General features: G+C 50.1%; 1 protein-coding gene across 3 annotated transcripts in view; it reads left to right on the top strand.

The window, feature by feature from the left end:
• The window catches only part of TRAPPC9 (trafficking protein particle complex subunit 9), a 404,238-nt gene that overhangs the window by 116,477 nt on the left and 268,942 nt on the right, over positions 1-18,819 (top strand). For all 3 annotated transcript variants that reach the window (XM_074353143.1, XM_074353142.1, XM_074353144.1), the window contains one exon: positions 8,414-8,538. In XM_074353143.1, coding sequence (XP_074209244.1) covers positions 8,414-8,538 — 125 coding nt within the window. The remainder of the gene's footprint in view (positions 1-8,413; positions 8,539-18,819) is intronic.

Raw genomic sequence — 18,819 nt, 5'->3', positions numbered from 1 at the left:
TTGGAAAATGGGCTTGGGTGTGTTCCCTTCTCAGTTTTTGGAAGAATTTGACAAGGATTGGCATTAATTCTTTTAAGACTTCTAGTTACCTGTTTCAGTCTGGTTTTTGAGCTGAGTTTTGCATGTGCATGTTAGGTACTCGTAAGTGTTTGTTGAATGGGAATGGACATTATAGAATATTTTAAGTTTTGCTGTACAGTTTTACGTTATGGCAGTAACTTGTTACTAATATTCTGTTCTAATCAGGAAACAAGACTTAAACCATTTCTTCTTTCTGGGTTTTTATAAAGCAGTGTATAATTTAGTAAAGTAAGCTGTTACAGTGTGTATTTTTCTCTCTCCTCTTCACAAATATTTCTGGAATATCTGTTTTGTTCCATGTACAGGCATACGTTGGAGATACTCCGGGTTAAGACAACCACAGTAAAGCAGATACTGAGCTAGAGCGAGTCACATGAAGTTTTTGGCTTCCCAGTGCACGTGAAAGTTAGGTTTCCACTATGCTGTAGTCTGTTAAGTATACAGTAGCGTGGTCTTAAACAGTATACATGCCTCAACTAAAAAGTAGCTTATCACTAAAAAAAGCCAAAATAACTGTAATAGTAACATCAAAGGTCCCAGATCACCATAATAAATATAATAATGAAAACGTTTGAAATATTGCCAGAATTACCGAAATGTGGGACAAAAATATGAAGTGAAATACTGTTGGAAAAATGGTGCTGACAGATTTGCTCGACAGAGGGTTGCTACAAACCTTTAATTTGTAAAAAAAAATGCAGTATTTGTCAAGGGCAGTAGAGCGAAGTGCAGTGAAACGAGTGGTGTCTGGACTGCACTGCCCCTGGCCTTGTCCTGAGGAGTGAAGTGAGGGGCAGTCCCTGCCCTCAGGGAGCCCAGTGCCCAGTGCAGGGCTGTCCGCAGGCCCCTCGGTGACGGAGAGGAGGCTGACCATGAGCCGTGTGGCCTGGATCACTTGTGGTGTGGATGGCACATCTGAGTGGTGAAATAGTATTTGATTTTAATTGCTTTAAAATTTAAAGGCCTGCCATCTAGCAGCCACTATACTAGACCACACAAGTCTAGTGTGAGAGAAGGCCGTTTCACAGAGAAGTGGAAAGCCGCGCCTTTGCTGAGTGCCAGGTGGGAGAGGTGCGGGCACTGTGACCATGCCTCCGGGAGCGACAATCTGAGGGGAGGGGGGGGAGGCTTTTCTCCGGAGGTGATGATTGAGGTGAAGTTTGCAGAATGAGCAGGGCCTAAGTAGATGAAAGAGGGTGAGATGGAGAAAATAGTTTCTCATGCATGTGAAAATCCTGTGGCAGACAGCAAGTTCTAGAACTTAATTTTTGGAAAGTGTGTGCTTGTGTGTGTATGAGTGAGAGAGAGAGCGAGTCTTCTGGTTGACTCCATGAGAAGTTCTGCCCCATTAGCATTAACAACTAGTTTGTTGGGGAAGAAAGGTTTCGAAGGACGATGCTGGGGTGAACTTTTAATAATTTCTAAAATTAATGTTCGGACTTAGAACTGTCAGCCTTGTGATTTCTGTGATCTGGCTGACTGTTTAATAATGAAGCAGTAATGACTTCCCCTGTCTTTCAGGGATGTGCAGTGCTTGACGGCCGCTGTGAGGCGTGCTCCGGCGTTCCGATTGTACTTTTGATTTGCTTCTAAAAGGAGGGCAGGCACGTGTCTATTTGGCGGGGACCGCCACTCTCCCTTTGTTATCTTGTGGAAAAGGCGTTCTCCTTCCAATTTCAAACTGGCAATACTCTGCTTTTGTTTTCCTGATTTTATCCTAAAATAACATATGCTAATTGAGCTATTTCTGTGGCTTTCTTTGGAGAATTAATGTTCATTTATTTGTGTTTCTCTTCAAGTAGAAATGGAGTAACACATGTAAACAAGATAGAAAAGATGTAAGACCCAGAGTGGGTGCGTGAGAGGAGCTGTTGATGAGCATGGCTAGGACCAGTCCTGTTGATCAGTGACTCATCATCTCTTCTGAGGTAAAGGGAGAGGTCAGCAGGGTCAGGGCTGGGCCTCCACATCCAGTGCTCCTGTAAGCAAATTACTTCTGGGCAAACCAGGACACATCTGAGCTTTGAGCACCTGTCCTCATGTCTCTTAATCCTTGGACACTTCCTCCAGCAACTGCTCCCTGGTCATCCTCCAGTTGACCCCAAGCTCCTGGCCAAGAAGTTATCTAACTCCTGGTTGGCCAAGTCTAGTAACAAGGAATTCACTCCTCATCCAAGCAATCCATTCTGGCATCCTGATTCTACAAAGAAGTGATTTATGAGTGGTTTGGGACAATAATTCTTGGATTTGGAAGCCTAGGAATAACCCTTTCTGTCAAACACCGGAGAGATGGCTGTGTACGTGTTCCTGGGGAAGTCGTCACTCGTTGTTCCCTCATCTTCATCAGGTGCCCTAGATGCAGGCGTGCAGCTGGAGTCACACGCTGCATGGTTTCTGGGACTCTGTGCACCCCTGTCTGGGAGCGATGGCCCTGGAGGTTCGCCCTCGGCCCCCCATGTGCTGGGCTGAGCCCAAAGGTGTGAGGCATTTCTCTCTAAACAGTAGCTGGGAGATGATGTGGGATCCCCTGTTGACCCAGTGCATGTTCCCCCTGCGTACCAGGTGCTGTGACAAACTGCAGACACAGACTTCGACAGTGCACAGTTCCCTCCCCGACATGCTCACGCTCTAGTTAGTGGAGACGTTAGTGCCAGGACCAGAGTCAGTGCTGACTGCAGGGCCCCGTCTTCATCAGGAGCCCCGAGGTCGCCAACGGCTGGAACGTCTTCACTTCCTTCACAGATTTCCAAAGAAGGCGGCGCTTGTGTTTGGGCTCTTATTTCAGGGCTCTGTCTTTGGTGGTCACTGAGGTCCTTGTTTTCGGCTGCATGTCACTTGCTTTTGTTTAATCTCCTTTTTGTCTTCGCTGACTTACGACAGAGAGAAAACTCAGTCGTGTCCCGATGCTAACAGGAGCATCGAATAGTTTAAAAGTCACCGGTGAGGACCCGAGAAGAGAGGGCCGTGGAACGAAGGTGCTTCCCAGGGAGGGGCCGGAGGTCCAGGCCAGGTGTCGGCACACACCCGGCCAGCCCCTGTGTGTGCTTCTGGGTCTCGGCCACCCTGCCCTGCTTGTGGGCATCTCCCAAGAGCAGAGCTGAGCAATTGAGATGGAGACCTATGACCGTGAAAGACTAAAACGTTTACTCTCTGATCTTTACAGGGAGTTTCATGACTGTGGTCTAGACCGTGGACTCGGGCTGGAGGAGAAAGATAAGGACAAAGGGAGTCTGTGGGTAGAGGAAAAGTGTCTTCAGAGAGATCAGAGCAGCGTCAGGTGAGCGCTGGAGGGAGCAAGCGTTGGCATTGATGAATGAGGCACACAGAGCATGTGTGAGACGGGGTTAGCCTGGTGGGAACCACCTGGAACACTCCACGTGCTCAGGAGGCAGGTAGCCACGTGCATGGAGGTTCCTAAGGTCGGCGAGAGCAGAGGATCTAAGTGTGGTCCCCTTGCTGGACAGACAGCACCCAGTGGAGGGGGACCAGTGTGGAAGCAAGGCTGCCCGTGGGCATGAGGACTGTTTCCATTTGAATAGTACATGACGGCCACTGTTTCTACATGAACCATATTTCCTTCCTAAGCATGTCCCAGAGTTTCTGAATGAATGAACACACTGCTTTCTCTGTGGAAACTGAGGATGAGTATTGCCTAATTTCTGAGCCAAATGCTTCTACTGCACTGGTTTTCCTGAGGATGTTTCATGATAACCAGATGGGCTTCTTTGGCACCCATGGATTTTATGAATAATTGAAAAAGCACCTTCAGAACTTACGCTACCTGGAGCAGCATACTCGGACAGACTCCCACTGGGAGATCGTTGTCTCTTTTTGCCTTTGTAAACATATTTTATCCTAGTTTAGTTACGTATACCTGTCACTTGAGAGAAAAAAGTATATTCAGCCTTAAGCATTAGTGTCTCTTTTGAAAGTGCCCCAAAATGGACACCTTCTTGGAGGAGCCGCCTGCCTGCAGATGGGTGCCGAGCTGTGTGAGGGCCCTTACGGTACAGGACCCGCGTGGTGCGCTGCAGGACGGCCTGGGCGGGGAGCTTCTGTGCAGCTCACGTCGGGGCCGAAATGTGCTGTTTATCCCAGTCCGGCTGGGTCGTCCAAATCAGACCGTCCTGACTTGGAGTTCCGGCTGTGTTTCTGGTGAACTACCAAGTCAGCTTCTTGGAATCTCTGCTTCCTCGGCTGTAGAACGAGCACGCCCACCTCGCGGGGTGTCTGCAGTCGGTGGTGGCAGGTGCCTGGGGCTGCTCCTGGTGCACAGCCGGCACTTGGCCGCCAGCCTTTCCAGGCCGTCCCTGTCCTTCAGCTGTGCTTCCTTCCATCACTCAGAGCCCTCTCCGAGCCGTCTTTTCTCCCCATTGTCACCGCGGTGTGATACAGCTGAGTTGGAGAGAGAAGTACTCTTTTAGCATATGAGATTGTATTTCTGAATTGCCCACAGAGATGCTCTTAATAGAATGGAGCGCTATAAGCAGTAACTACAAAATTCTCCCTGGAAGCGCAGTTTGATTCACGACGACGATCTGCCAGACTCACACCATTCTCGGGCCTGGCAAATCCGCCCAGCTCGGCGGCCTTCCTCCGCGGCTGCCTTCGTCTGCCCGCAACTTTTTTGGTCCTGTCTTCCTATTAATTGTCATCCCAATCTGTTCTCTTTTCTATTTGTGATCGCCTGTGTTGGCAGGAGAATTGGCCGAAATGGTTGAACAGAATTTCCTCTTCTCCACCCGCCCGGCGGGGGAGCGGCTGTGTCCCTGCTCCAGCCAGCCTCGCGCTGCCCCGGCGCTGCCGCCCCCTGCTTCTCTCCTGCCTTGTCCTCACGGGGCCACGGGCTCATCTTCCCACCTTCCAAAGGCTGGCTTCTGCCTCTCGACTGGGCTGGTGCCCTTCTTTCTGTCTCCATTCAAATTTGTGCATCACTTGTCTTTTCCATCCTTGATTGGATTAGAGGGCAGAATTCTTAATAAAGAGGCTGTGGAGTAGCTTTTTCAGTGTTTTTTTGTTTTTTTCTTTTTTCCCCAGAGCTTGAAGATGACAGGCTTCTGAGGTCTCTGTAGTTTTGGAGTCTTTGTCAGAAGATGCAGTTTCTAGCCCTTGTTGCCAGGTGCCCACACTCTAGATGCTTCCAGTTCCAAGACATTACAGATTTGCACTTTCCATTGATTCCCTTGAGTTGGTTCCCATTTGAGTGTCAAGAAAACTGAGGTTACAGGGTTGTGTGACTTGCTCAGTCTCTTGATGTGGTGGGAAGGATGGCGGCAGGGAGGCCCCAGATCTGTACCTGTACCAGACATTCGAGGGAAGATCCACCCCACCCTGCCCTCCACTCCCTCCCTGCCAAAGGTCAAATCTCAGGAAGACTGTACGTGACCCTTCTGGTGCCTCATGTCCGTGTCCATCACTGCGGACAGGATGTTTCTGTCTCTTACCCCAGTCCCACCAGAGCCGCCTGGTCGGGGAAGGAGCTGCTTGGCAGGGCGGAGGGGAGGGCCCGGCAGACGGGTCAGTGGTTCATGACGTCCTCCCGCTGTGGCGCAGCGCCTCTGGCCCGCCTGCAGTCGTGAAGAATTGAGCATTGTTACAAGTGGAAAACAGGATGGGTATTTCCAAGGCAGAAGAAGAATCGCAGTCCTCTGGGTGCCAGCAGCATTTGTGTAATTTGCTAATGATGGAAACTTTCCCTCGGGAAGAGCAAAGTGCCCCAGGCCGTGTACAGGACAGGAATGGCACTTCAAATCCACTGGGCACTGCCCTCACTCAGCAGGGCGTGGCCTGAGGCCCACTGACAGGCCCCACCTGACCTAGCTTCCAGAGTAGCGTGCTGAAGAGTGTGGAGTTGGTTTTGGTAATGTCTGTGTTCCTAGGACTTGTTCCCATCACAGCAGGCGCTGTGCTGTAGTCGGGAGGGTTTATAGGTGATGCCCAGGGTGCTGGGAGAATGAGGAGAGGGAGAGAAAAAACTCACTCAAGCCCAACAGATTCAGACTGAGTTTTGCAAATGGGTGTTGGCACAGAGATACATGAGGAAATTTCAGTTAACTGTGAATGAGTTGATTATTGAATGTGACCCTGGGATGATGGAGTTTTTGTTGACCATGGTGTGTAAACTACCAAATCTGACCCTGTAATTCACTCATTTACTCAGTGTTTACTGTGGGTTTACGATTGGCTGGAGCCTGTGCCAGCCACTGTGGGGGTTACAGGTGAGATCGACAGGGACTCTGTCTTCGAGGAGCTTAGTCATGTACGGAATCCAGGGCACTCATGTAAGTGGCAATAATAATGACAATAGTAATAGTAATAGCTCTTTTTGTTGAGTGTTTGCCAGGTCCCAGGCATCGTGACACACACTTCGTACGCTCTGGCCCGTCTGAGTCCCCTCCACGGCCCTGCCCTGCAGCCTGTTCCCTGGATACAGGGCTGCCTTTACTGAGCACGGGTCTCAGTGTAGACCAGCTGCTGGGACTCAGAGGAAGGCGTCCTTGCAGCCAGGGCGGCAGGGGAGGCTTGGTGAAGAGGACGCGTCTGAACTGAGACAAAGAACTAGGAGGATTAGGATGCACAAAAACGGCCGTCAGAGATGCGCAGAGGAGAGGACACAGGACAGAAGAGGGGGCGACAGGGCATTTGTTTTGGCAGAAGAATTGCCTGAATCCGGCTGCAGGTCCTGACCTGACTCAAGGCTGGGCTCGGCTCCCTGGGAGGCTGCCCCTCACTAAGTGTGTCGTCCTCTGGGCCCCACCCAAAGCTTCCAGGGCTTACCATCCACTGTCCTTGGGGACACAGAATGTCACTGTTCCCCCCACCCCGGGCCCTGTGAGTGTGAAAGGCTCTGCTCAGATTCTCAGCCTCCTGTCAGTTCTTGAGGCTCCTCTGGGGGAGTTCAAGACGGGCTCCTGTCCCTGCGTCGCCTTCTGCCAGGCTGGGCTCCGTACTTGCTCCTAGCCTTGGTGGCTTTCCGGTTCCTCGGAGAGACTGTGGAACGGCTCTGTCTGTGCTCTCTGGTCATCTGCGAGTGGCTGGGCTGGTCTGAGTTGTCCGTCTGCTGTTACCAGAAGTCGGGGCCCCTGAAGTCCTTTTTGTGCCTGTTGACTGTGAGCTGCTTGTGGGCCTGCTGGGGGTTTGCACTCACCTGTTTGCCTTATGGATGGTATGCTGGCACCTGGCTTACCTGTAACTGAGTCTTCGTGTTGCTCTCTGCTGCTCTGTTGACTTCCTGTTGGGATTCCGAGGGATTCAAAAACTGTTCTGTAGCTACCAGCTGGAATTGTATTTGGGTTTGCTTTTTCTTTGCTTAATGCAGGTCATTTAAAAATTAACTTTTCATGGTGATGTTTCTTCAGATGTTTCTTCAGAATTGGTGGGTACCTCCATCTCATTTAGAAGTGGCTCTGGTTCATCACCAAGTCAGTTTCTTTGGGTGCGAAAGATACCTGCACTGTTGTCAGCAGTTTTTGTGGTCTGAGGGTGGGAGTTGGTGCATTTTCCTTCAAACTTACGCAGCCATTGTGCTGTGCAGAGAGCCCTTGAGTAACGGGTGTCCTGGGAGCTGGTGATCTGATGTCCATTTCCTGGGCTGACCACTTGGGGGCGGCGGTTGGTGAACCAGAGAGCATAGGGCAGGGAGCAGCTGGGAGGCCCCGGCGCTAGTCTGGAGGGAGAGGATGGAGACCCAGATCAGGGTGGTGGCTGTGAAAGCCCCTTCTGGGAACACTGAGAGCTGGCAGGATTTCCAGCTGGATTGGATGTGGGTGTGAGGTAAAGAAAGGACTCCAGGACGAGTCCCGGATTAGACGGATAGGTAACCTCACCAAGAAGAAAAAAGAGCAGGGGGCATCACGCTCTCCCACCACCCTGGCTGTGGGTGCCCCACAGAGGTTTAAACGTGCTCCTGTGTCAGAGAAGAGGCTTCTTGAAATTGGGAGAGGAGGTGGCTTTCAGACTCAGTTAAAGTGACACGGTGCAGCTGCCGCGTGGCGGGGGAGCTGCTCGCGCCGAGGCCCGGAGGTAAAGGTGGCTTGTTGCCGTCCGGGCGCGCAGCAGCCGGGGCGGCGCGGGCACGACAGGACGCGGTGGCTGTGTCTCCAGACAGGTGGTCGGCACCTGCCCTCCCTCAGAAGTGCTCCGTTCTCCATTCTTGTCACCTGTGGCAGGTGTGACTGTCCGTTCGTGGGGATTCATCAGGCAGTTGTGATTAACAGGAGACGCAATAGTGAGGACACACGGGAGTGCTGCCCCAGTTACTGTTGACACTTGAATAAGATCTCCAACGTTAAAAAAAACCCAGCTGACTTCTGACTCCGTTCTCACCTTGCAGATGGCATCAGCGTGAGCGGCTTTCCACTGTGCAGCCCCTTTCGGCAGGTGGTTCGGCCTCGAGTGGACGGCAAAGCGGTGAGCGCGGCCGAGAGCAGCCGGGCCGGGGACCCGAGCCACGTGAAGGTGAGTCGGCCCCACGCAGGGCGGCCTGGCGCTCTTGGTTTCAGCCCAGCCTTTTCGGAGACAAAGTTTTGAGTATTTTTCAGAAAGGAAAGGAAGTGTGTATTTCGTAGCCGACTTGTGTTTGTGGGAAGCCGGTTTCTCAGCATCTCCCCTTCTGCACACGCTCGGGAAGTGGTTGGAGAGAAGCCGTGTGTGTCGGCGCTGCTGACTCGTGTCCTGAAGGGTTGGGAAGTCGTGGGTAGAGTCTGTTTTGGCCTTCTGTCCCCCCACCCCCCCCACCCATTTTGTGTTGACACAAGGGGTCAGACGTGGTGGCTCTGCCCTGTGCTTTTGTGCCTCTGTGCTTGAGCCCCTGCCCAGCTGGTTGGAGAAAGCCTTCCCTTGGAGGGGCTCCTGACCTCAGCAGGGCTGAGGTCTTCCTCCAGGCGGGCTTCAGGCCCCTTTCTGGCCCACTCACACGGGGACTGAGTTCAGGCACCCTCCAGGCTGGCGGGATTGGTACTGCTACAGGAGTCGGCCACTGAAACGTGGTTCAGACTGGAGGGGTCACTCAGGAGTCGTTGACTGACAGTTGCTGTGTGTTGAGTAGCAGGCCAGGTGATGGGGATGCATTAGACAGCTCTTGACTTGAAGGAACTCATGGCCTGCTGGGAAGGACAGACATAAACAAAACAGGAAAAACGCTTAGACGAGAGATAATCCCGTTGCTGTGGCTGCACAGAGACAAGTGCCTTCTCTGTCCAGGGAAGCCAGGAAGACCTGTTGGGGGGAGTGGTACTTGAATGGAGTATTGAGGGAGGAACGTACTGGAGATGGCCAGCAAGCCAGGGTGAGAGGGTGCTCCCCCATGGGGAGGAGCATGTGCAAAGGCCTTGGGGTGGGGGTGGTGCACAGCGGGTCTGGTGTGGGTCTGGTGTCCTGGGGCTGGAGGGAGACTGTGGCCAGGCTGGCCTCTCTAGCTGCATTCAGGGCCCTTCTGGACTTTGCACCTGGCAGATCTGTCTGTCCCAGACTTCCCCTCTGCGCGTCAGCCACACCGAACTTGTGCAGCTTTCCTCAGGCGGTCTGGGGACCCTCGTCCATGAGTTTCTTATCAAGAAAACTGGAAGGGAAAGAGCTAACACTTCCAGGGGTGCCCTGCAGGCAGACAGGCACCGTGCAGGTGCTCTGCGTCCATCACTTGGCCCCATCTTTGCACACACCCCATGGAGGTGGGGGAGCTGAGGCTGAGGGCCAGGGCGGCTCGCCCAAGTTCATGGGGTAGCAGGCATGGATGGAGGCTGTGAACCATGCTCCTTCTCTCACCTTATGTGAGTTCAGCCCTAAGTAGGACAGGATCCCATGTGGGTGACGGACGCTGGGCGCTGCACCATCGACAGCAGGCAGGGAGGTGCGGGAACCTGTGTGCCTGGGATGGAGCCTCCGGTTTGGCTGAGGTCAGGCGGAGGTGGATGTGGTGCTCCCGTGCCTGCGAAATGTCACAGTTTTTCCCAGTCATCCAGATACGTCCTCGTGGCTCAGGTGAACTTCTGAGCGCTGGTGGGACTGGTGTCAGAGTGGCTTAGACGGCTTCTGGTGCTGTCGCGTGGGGGCCTCCTGGCTCTACACAGTCCTTCCCCCAAGATCAGGAGCAGTTTTAACTGGAAACGTGCTAAACCTGTAAAATCATCGCTGAGGAATGGCGTAGCCATGGAAACAAGTAATTCAGTGAAAGCAGCCTCTAGGGAGCCCCTCAGGAAGTGGGGAAAGATGACAAGTGTTTCTTCAGGTTTCCTGGAAAGATTCCTTCCCCGGCTCGGCGAGCCCCAGGTCTGTCCGTGTTGATGACTGGCTTTTCCACACATCTTGAAGAACCTTCCAGGATGGAAAAAAGATTGTGTGAAGTGGATGCACACTTGAAATAATATTCCTGTAAGCCAGCCTCTGCAGCACGGCCTCTCTGATGCTCAGTCTCTCCATCTGTGAAATGGAGCAGAGGATTGTCAGGGAGTTTAAGCTGTGCCTCTGAGCAGGATGGTGCAGAGACGCAGCCCAGCTGTTCACATCAGGTGCTCTGTTGGAGTCACGGCTCTGGTGCTGATGGCCAGTAGCACCTTCAGCAAGCAGGTCACCCCAGAGAAGAGCTCCCGTGCATGGTGTCTCCGGCCCCGGCTTGGTATGCACAGGGTGGGTGTTACGTGTAGCTCTTACAGTGACAAGTCATGCTAAGGGGTACAATCATGGATCAGTCATGGTCCCTGCTCTGCGGAGTCTGCCACCTGGCAAGGAAGACAGAAAATGACAGAATTGCTAGGAGAGTGTGAAGCCATGTTTTATGGGAGGGCAGGTCTGGGATGGTGTGGGAGCATCAGGTGGAGAGACACACCTGGGGCTGCAGGATGCTTCCCGCAGGATGTTGGAGCTGCTGTCGGGAGCTGCAGAGAGGTTGGCCTGGTCAGAGGATGTGGGGCATTCATGAGGGAAGAGAGAATGAGTAACAGTAGGTAGCTGCAAGAAGTTTCTTCCCATTTTCATATGAATTTTAGAATCCATTTGTCGATCTGTAAAACAAACCTGCTAGACTTTTGATTGGAATTGCATTTGCTCTATAGATGAATTTGGAGAGAGCCAGCATTTTAATAGCATTTAGTCTGTTGACCTGTGAACACAGAGCATTTCTCCATTCATTTAGATTGCCTTGAATTTCTGTCATGTTTCCTAGTGAAACTGAAAAGTGCAAAGGTCTTACTCGTTTGTCAGATTTATCTCTAAGTGTTTTGTATTTTTGGTACTATAAATGGTAGTTTTTAAAATACCAATTTCCAGCTGTTCATTGCATAGAATGCTATCATTTTATATTGGTCTTATATCTTACAGCTTTGCCAGCTCACATATTGTTACCAGCTGCTTTTTTATAGATGTTATAGAATTTTCTTAGTAGATGTTCAGGTTGTCTGTGAGTAAAAAGCTTTACTTCTTCCTTTCTGAGCTGGATAACTTATTTCTTTCCCTTGCTTTATTGCACTAGCCTTGTTTGTGACAGTAAAGATGAACTATTGAGTCTGTCATCACTAAGTATGATGTTAGCTGGAGGTTTTTCATACGTGGGCTTTATCACATTAAGGAAGTTCTCTACAGGCATTAACAAAAAATATAGCTAATAAGTAACAAAGGAGGTGAAAATGAATCATAGATAGTATTTAGTTAGTCCAAAAGAAGAAATAGACAAAGGAAAGAAAGGAAAATGGGACAGAGAGAAGACAGAGAGCAAGACGATGGGTGATAAACTTGCATCAGTGATCAGACCAAAGGTATGGCTGAAGTGCTCTAATTGCGGATAGAGAATGTCAGACTGGGTAAGAAAACAAGACCCAACTGTACCTCCAAGTGATGAGTTTTAAATACACAGACAAAAATACACTGAAACTAAACGGATGGGAAAAGATACACCAGGCTTACAGTAATGAAAAACCTGGAGTGGTTTTATGAGTAGCAGAAAAAAGTAAACTTCAGAGCAAAGAGTATTACTGAGGACAAGGAAGTCTTTTCATAATGATAAAAGGCTCGGTTCAAGAAAACGTAAGCCATAAATATTTATATCTAATGACAGAGCTTCAAAATACATGAAGGAAAGACTGACAGAATTGCAAGGGGAAATAAATCTGGAGAGTTCAACTAGCAGTCAGTAACCGATGGGACAAGTAGACAGCAATGAGTAAGGATACAGAAGATTTGAACTGTGCTGTCAACCACTTTGACCTGCCATTCGTAGAACATCCTACTCAACTATAGCCAAGTGCAGAGTATACAGTCTTTTCAAGGGCACACAGAACATTTTCCGCAGTAGACCATACTGGGGCGGTGAGGTTAGATTTTGTGTGTCAGCTTGACTAGGCTCTGGTGCCCAGTTGCTTGGCCAACACAAGTCTAGATGCGATTTTTGTCGATGTGATTAACATTTACAATCATTTGGCTTTAGAAGAGATTATCCTTGCTAATATGGGTAGGCCTCATCCAACCGGTTGAAGGCCTTTGAACCTAAATTGAGGATTTTGGGGGAGGAATTTCTTCAAAATTTCTTTCTCCAAAAACGGAGAAGGAATTCTGCCTCAAGGCTGTAACACAGCTCCTGACTGAGTTTCCAGCCTGGCAGCATGCCCTACAAATCTCAAACTCTCCAGCCACCGCAATCACATTAGCCAGTTTCTTAAAATAAATCTCTTTGTACGGATGTGCACACATACATCATCCACACACATGCCTTACTGATTTGTGGTTCTGCTTCTCTGAAGAGCCCTGACTTATCTGAGAGCCACAAAACAGATCTCAAACTTAAAAGGATCCTCAGTTTATAAAGTATATTCTGTCAGTAATCAAATTGAATTAGAAACCAGTAACAAAGATCTTTTTACAAAAAACCCCTCAGATTTGGAAACAAAACAGCACACTTATAATTAACTTATGGGTCGAAGAAGAGACTGAAAAAAAGTATTTTGAAATGAGTGAGAATGAAGCACAACGTATCACTGGTGGGTGCTTCTGGAGAGTTTATAGTGCCTAATGCCTGCGTCGGAGTGGGAGCGTGGCCTGAGATCAGTAAACCTCAGCTTCAACTTTAAGAAAGTAGAAAAACTGTGAAAGTCAAACCTCAAGTAAGTAGAAAAGGAAGTAATAAAGACCAAGCAGAAAACAGCAAAGTGGGAGCAAAAAACCTGCTGTCAGCAAACCAAAAGCTTGTTTGAGGAAAATCAATGAAATCTACCAGCTTCTAACCAGACTGATCAGAGAGAAAATACACAAAACTCAAACATTAAGAACGAAAGAGGCGACATCACTGCGGAGTCTACACATATTAAAAGATAACAGACATTGCGAACAACTTGATGCCAATAAACATGAAAACTGAGATGAAGTGGACAAGTTCCTTGAAAGACACAAAACGCCCGAGCTTACTCATGGAAGGAAAGAGTCAGAGCAGCCCGTGTCTAGTAAGGAAACAGGGTTTTCTGAAACATCGCCGCAGAGGAAACCCAGGCCCAGGCGGCTGCACTCGCACAGCCCCCCAGACGCGAAGGGAGGACTACTGGGAGTTTTATGCGAACTCTTCTTTCAGGAAACTTGGAAAGGAAGGAATACCCCTGATTTTCTGAGGTTAGCATTACCCTGACTCTTGAACACAGGTAAGAAATTTTAAGGGAAGTTTACCATGTCCTATTCAACAATACATATGATTGACTGAATGGGGCTCATCTGAGGAATCCAAGGTTGGTTTAACATTAGAAAACCAGCAAATGTAATTCTTCAGGTCAGACTCAAAAAGGAAAACTACGGAGGCATCTCAACAGACGTAGGAAAAGCATGTGACAAAGTGCAATATCTGTGTCCCATAGAAACTCCCAGGCAGCTTCGTCATCCAGATAACGGGCCCCTGCGGCGCCCTTGGTACCTTCAGGTGAAGAGCGGGTGTGCTTTCCCCTCAGGGCCCTGGCGCCCCGGGCTCTGCTCTTCCTCCCTGCTGGCTGCTCATTTCTTTTGAGTCCCCAGTCCTCCTCCGGGGTCAAGTGCTAACGTTACTTCGTGGCCCAAGCCTTCAAGGGCGGCTCCGGCGGGGCCAGGCCCTCCTCCCTGTGTCCCCAGCCTGCTCTCCACTGCCCCCTCTGTTGTCACACTGTGCTCGAGTCCCCGAGTTCCCCATACTGTACGCTCCATGTGGCGCAGCGCTCTGCCTTGGGGTCACCGTCTGGCCCCAGATACTCCAGATAGCTGGGTCGGGTATTCCTTTGCCTCAGGAATCCTCTCTTCTCTGAGGAGACTTTCCATCGGTGAGGCAAAGTGGGACAGAAAGTACGTTTCTTGTCACTCAGAGTGTTTGAGTCTGATTCTGCAGTTCTTTAGAAGCCCAGCAGCGTTCAGATGGTATCTCATGTCCTGTTAAATATTTTCTATTACTTTAACCCTTACAGTAAAGAACCGTAAGATGTTCATGATGTTCTTAGGTGTTTGTTCATTTTAAAAATTGTATTTATGAGTGGGCTGACTGGAAGGATCTGCCAAGAAACCTTAAGAGCAAATGTATTTGTGTTTTCAAAAAACAACACATGGTATGCAATAGTATATTTTCTTAATCAAGCTGTGTTACAAGTGAAAAATGATTTCATGAGCCTTTGGGCACCTGGGGTGCAGCAGAATCAAGGTTCCCATTAGCTGGGAGGAGAAAGCATATTAGACCATTTATTCACTGGTTGCTTACCCGCTCCAGGATAGCTGGCAGGTGGGCATGCCCAGGCTGGGGAGCCGTGCTGGCCAGAGGGGCCTTGAGCGCGACACCAGAGAGACCGAACGCTTTAAACAGTCTGTATGGATCACCTCTCTCATGGCCGCACCTTCTCAGGGTTCCAGCGGGAACTTCTGAACAGCTCGAAAGGTTAAATAACGTGCCTGAGGTCAAGTAGTTACAAAGTAGAAGCTGAAATTCAAACCCAGTTACGGCTAAATCCAAAGCTTGTACTATTTCCACAGTATCATGCTTCCCCTCTCTCTATAATCCGTAAGTTTCCCAACTTATTATGGGATACAAAACATCCCTATTGATTCAATCCATATTTACAGAGCAATGAATATAAACTTTTTGCCTACCTGACCCTCAGTTTTTCAATCTGTAAAATGCAGATAATAAGACTTCCTCCTGAGCTATTGTAAGGAGTAAAGTGTCTGCTATTAGCTCTGGTAGATAAGAAAAGCTTACAAAATGGCAAATCCAATTCAGATCCAAATTAATTCTAATCTGTCCCAGTAATAGTTACAGAGACAGTTTAAACTCTACAAAGTTGAAGCATAAAAACTTCAAAAGAATCCTTTAATCTGCTCAGCAATTTCAAAACTTAATAAGAAATGCAGCAGTAAGAGAAGTGGAAAGAGCCCTCCACGTGTGGAATTCCACAACAGATGCCAGGGAGGCAGGCTGGTCAGAGGACTGTTCCTGGAGGCTCCGTGACACGCTGAAGACCTTTGTCCACCATGACAGCCACTGTTTGCCTGAGCCCTGGGGTGCTTCGCCCGCCCCACCGCGCAGCGTGGCTCTAGTGTGTGATTTGGGGCGTGGGGGAGTAGCAGGGAACAGGCCGAGGCCCCGGAGCCCGCCTTCTGGCGAAAGGGACAAACAGCAAGCAGGCCCGCGTCAGGCTGTGAGAAGGGCGAGGAAGGAGGCCGGGGCGGCTCACCACTGGGGAGGCCTCTCCTTGGAGGCTGTTCTGCAGAGAGGCGGTGGGCCCGTGGGCCCCACACGCAGCGTGGCCGCAGGTGCTCACTGCTCTGGCGTGCAGGGCGTGGTGCACGGCACCGCCGTCAGCTGCGGGGTGTCTGTTACAGGCGCCGTTTCCCCCGGGGGGCTGAGTTAGTCAAAGCTAAGGCCCTTCTTAATCTCGGTATTTTCAGCACCTGGAACAGGGCCTGGCCCGGTACACGCAATAGGCTTTCAGTAAGTGCTGAATGCTGAACAAGAAAGAGGAGGAAGTGCTTCTACGGCATTGCTATGTTTTCTCAGCTTTTTAAAAAATTAATCATGTACTGCATCTGACTGTAACAGGGCCTTAAGGCATCAGTTGGTAAACATTTGCGTGCATCCGAATCACCAGGGGGCTGTTAATCAGTGCTGGGCCCCATCCTCAGGTTCTGATTCAGCAGGTCTGGGTGGGGGCTGAGGGAATGCGCCCCTAAGTTTCCAGGTGATGCTGCCGTGCTGGTTGTGGGGACCACACTCTGAGGACCACTGCCTTAAGGTGTGGGATGTTTTCTGACTTGTGTGATTTTTACTGTCTGTGGGACTGGACTGTAAGCATCGTCTGGACCTCTCTGGTGCTCCTTGTAACCTGTGGTGTGACCCTGGATTGGCTCACGGGGACTAAGTAGCTCAGACTGTGGCACCTCAGTGACTGATGCACAGCACCTGGATTCCTGGGAAGGCATTTCCATAAATATTCGTGGTGGAGTCTTAAACATACAGTTAAGATTAAACCTGAGCCTTAAAACGCGCATTTTGGTGAAAGTCCGGAAACGCCCGCCCAGGATACGCCTGCCAGCCGGCCCCAGCCCAGGGCCCTGGCGCAGGGCGGGGCTCACGGAGGCACGGTGGGGGTGCAGCAGCTCTGAGGCCTTGAGCGCCTGACCCCGTGCTGCCGGGCCGCCTGCAGGAGCCAGTCCCAGGCAGGCTGAGGTGTAGAAGAAATGTGTACTTCCATCGCAGTCTTGCCAAACAGGGAAATTGAGCTAGATCAGCTTTGCAGGATGACTGACAGAAAGCCAATATGTTTGCTTTGGGTAAGGGAATGGGAATTTCAGACCATGAACATAGGGGGTCCAAGAGTCATTTCAAGCTCAGTGGTAGAGTACGTGCTTAGCATGCATGAGGTCCTGGGTTCAATCCCCAGCACCTCCACGAAAAATAAGTAAATAAATAAACCTACCCCCTCACCCCGTCACAAAAAATCCCAACCCAACCAAAAAAGGACTAAAAATTAGAAAGTCATTTCCCAAAATGTACTGTCGTACACATTTAGGGGATCTCATTAGTTCCTTAAAAATCCCCAGCTGGTTAAATGGCGATCCCATGAAACAAAAGATTTCTGCCCCCTCTCTCAACTCAGAAACAACTGCACTAGTGAAACGAGCAAAATGGGGGGAAATTATTTGGCACCGACAGCCCTGGAATAAACCTCAGCGCATCACGGTGGGGGTTATTCACTTTGCCTGTGAAGGAGATAGTCCTGGGTCTGTCAGAGAAGCAGGTCACAGAACCCAGGTGTGGAGACCCCCCAGCTTCCTCCGTCCCTCTCTAGCTGACACTTCCCTCTGTTATCTCACCATCGCTGGACGGCATTGTTGGCCGTTAACCTGTCTGTCACCCCACATGACCCCAAGCTCCTCAAAGGCAGAAAACACCTTTCCTTACCGACACTCTGTGGAATATCTCGCACGTGCTGGGTGCCCAATCAGTGACTTTTAGGCTGAGAATCACGGGAGGCTGTGAAGGAGCGCACAAAAGGAGGAGCCTTCTCATGAACAGAGAAAGGCGAAAGGCATTTGAAGCTGAGGGACCAGCCTAGACAAAAGCAAGGCGGAATCAGCTTCTTTTACATATTTGGAGGAATTCTGCTAAAGTATGGCAATAAAAGATGAGCAAAGAGAAGGTCAGATAAGACCACGTGGTGGAGAATCCTGAATGCCCCTTGAAGGTCCAGCCTACCTAATGTGGGCAGTGGGAGCCACCGTGAGGCTCTCAGGGAGCTGCGATGTCACTGTGGCCGACCCCAGCTTGAAACTGTGGGCTTTGTAAACCACATCTTGCATATCCCAGATTTTCTTCCTTGCTCTGCAGAGGAAGTCAGGGCACACAGAATTTTCAGGGAAGGTGTAAGACAGCTGATGACAGGAAAATCATTGCTTTATAAATAACAGCCTCTGCAGAAAACTGTTGGGGGGGGGGGAAGCAGCAAAGAAAGTACAAGACTAGATACTTAAAAATTGTTATTAGATGCTGTGGAAAAGGCCTTGCCTAACTTAAAAGTAAAAAGTGTAACTTAGCATTTATTTTCCCATTCTGACTCTTCTATTCCTATTTTGTTGAGAGTTTTTAAAAAGTCAGGAATGGGTGTTAGGTTTCTCAGGTGCTTTTTGTGTGTCCTCTGAGATGGACATATGTTTTCCTTTTTCAGTTTGTTAGGACAGCGACTTACACCGATAGGTGTTAGAATGTTAAACCAACCTTGCCTTCTTGGGATAAGCCCCACTTAGTCTTGCTCTAGCATCCTTTCTGGCTCCAAAACATATGGAATACTTAAAAGTAAACCTCACAAAAGATGCGAAGGCTCTGTGCCCTGAAATAGGCAATGAGGAGGATGAGGGAGGTCTGAGATGACACAGGACGTGGGCCGCGGGCTTCAGGGGCTTCCCCTGGGGTTGGTGTGCTCCTTTGTGGTGAGAATCAGCGTTGAGAGTGTGAGGTGGAATCACAAGACTGGCTGGAGGTTTGGGTGGAGGGCGACTCCCTCCCTGAGACACGGAGTGTGCTGTCCAGACCTGCCGGAACTGCCGGTCAGGGCGGCCAGCGGCCGGGATCTGCCGGGGCTCCTGAGCTGGGGCGTCTTTCACTCCTCTGCGTTCTCCCTAGTCTGCTGGAGTTGCTTTCTGTGATTTTCCAGGTAGGTCACATCGGGCCTTCGTGGCTTAATCTCTGATTTCCAAGTAGGCCGTGAGGCGGCCGTCTCAGAACTTGCTTATTTGCATTGAAGTCCTTAACCTTAGGCT

Source organism: Camelus bactrianus, chromosome 25 (genome assembly GCF_048773025.1).
Source record: "Camelus bactrianus isolate YW-2024 breed Bactrian camel chromosome 25, ASM4877302v1, whole genome shotgun sequence".
NCBI lineage: Eukaryota > Metazoa > Chordata > Mammalia > Artiodactyla > Camelidae > Camelus > Camelus bactrianus.
This window is presented reverse-complemented; position numbering and strand designations above follow the sequence as displayed.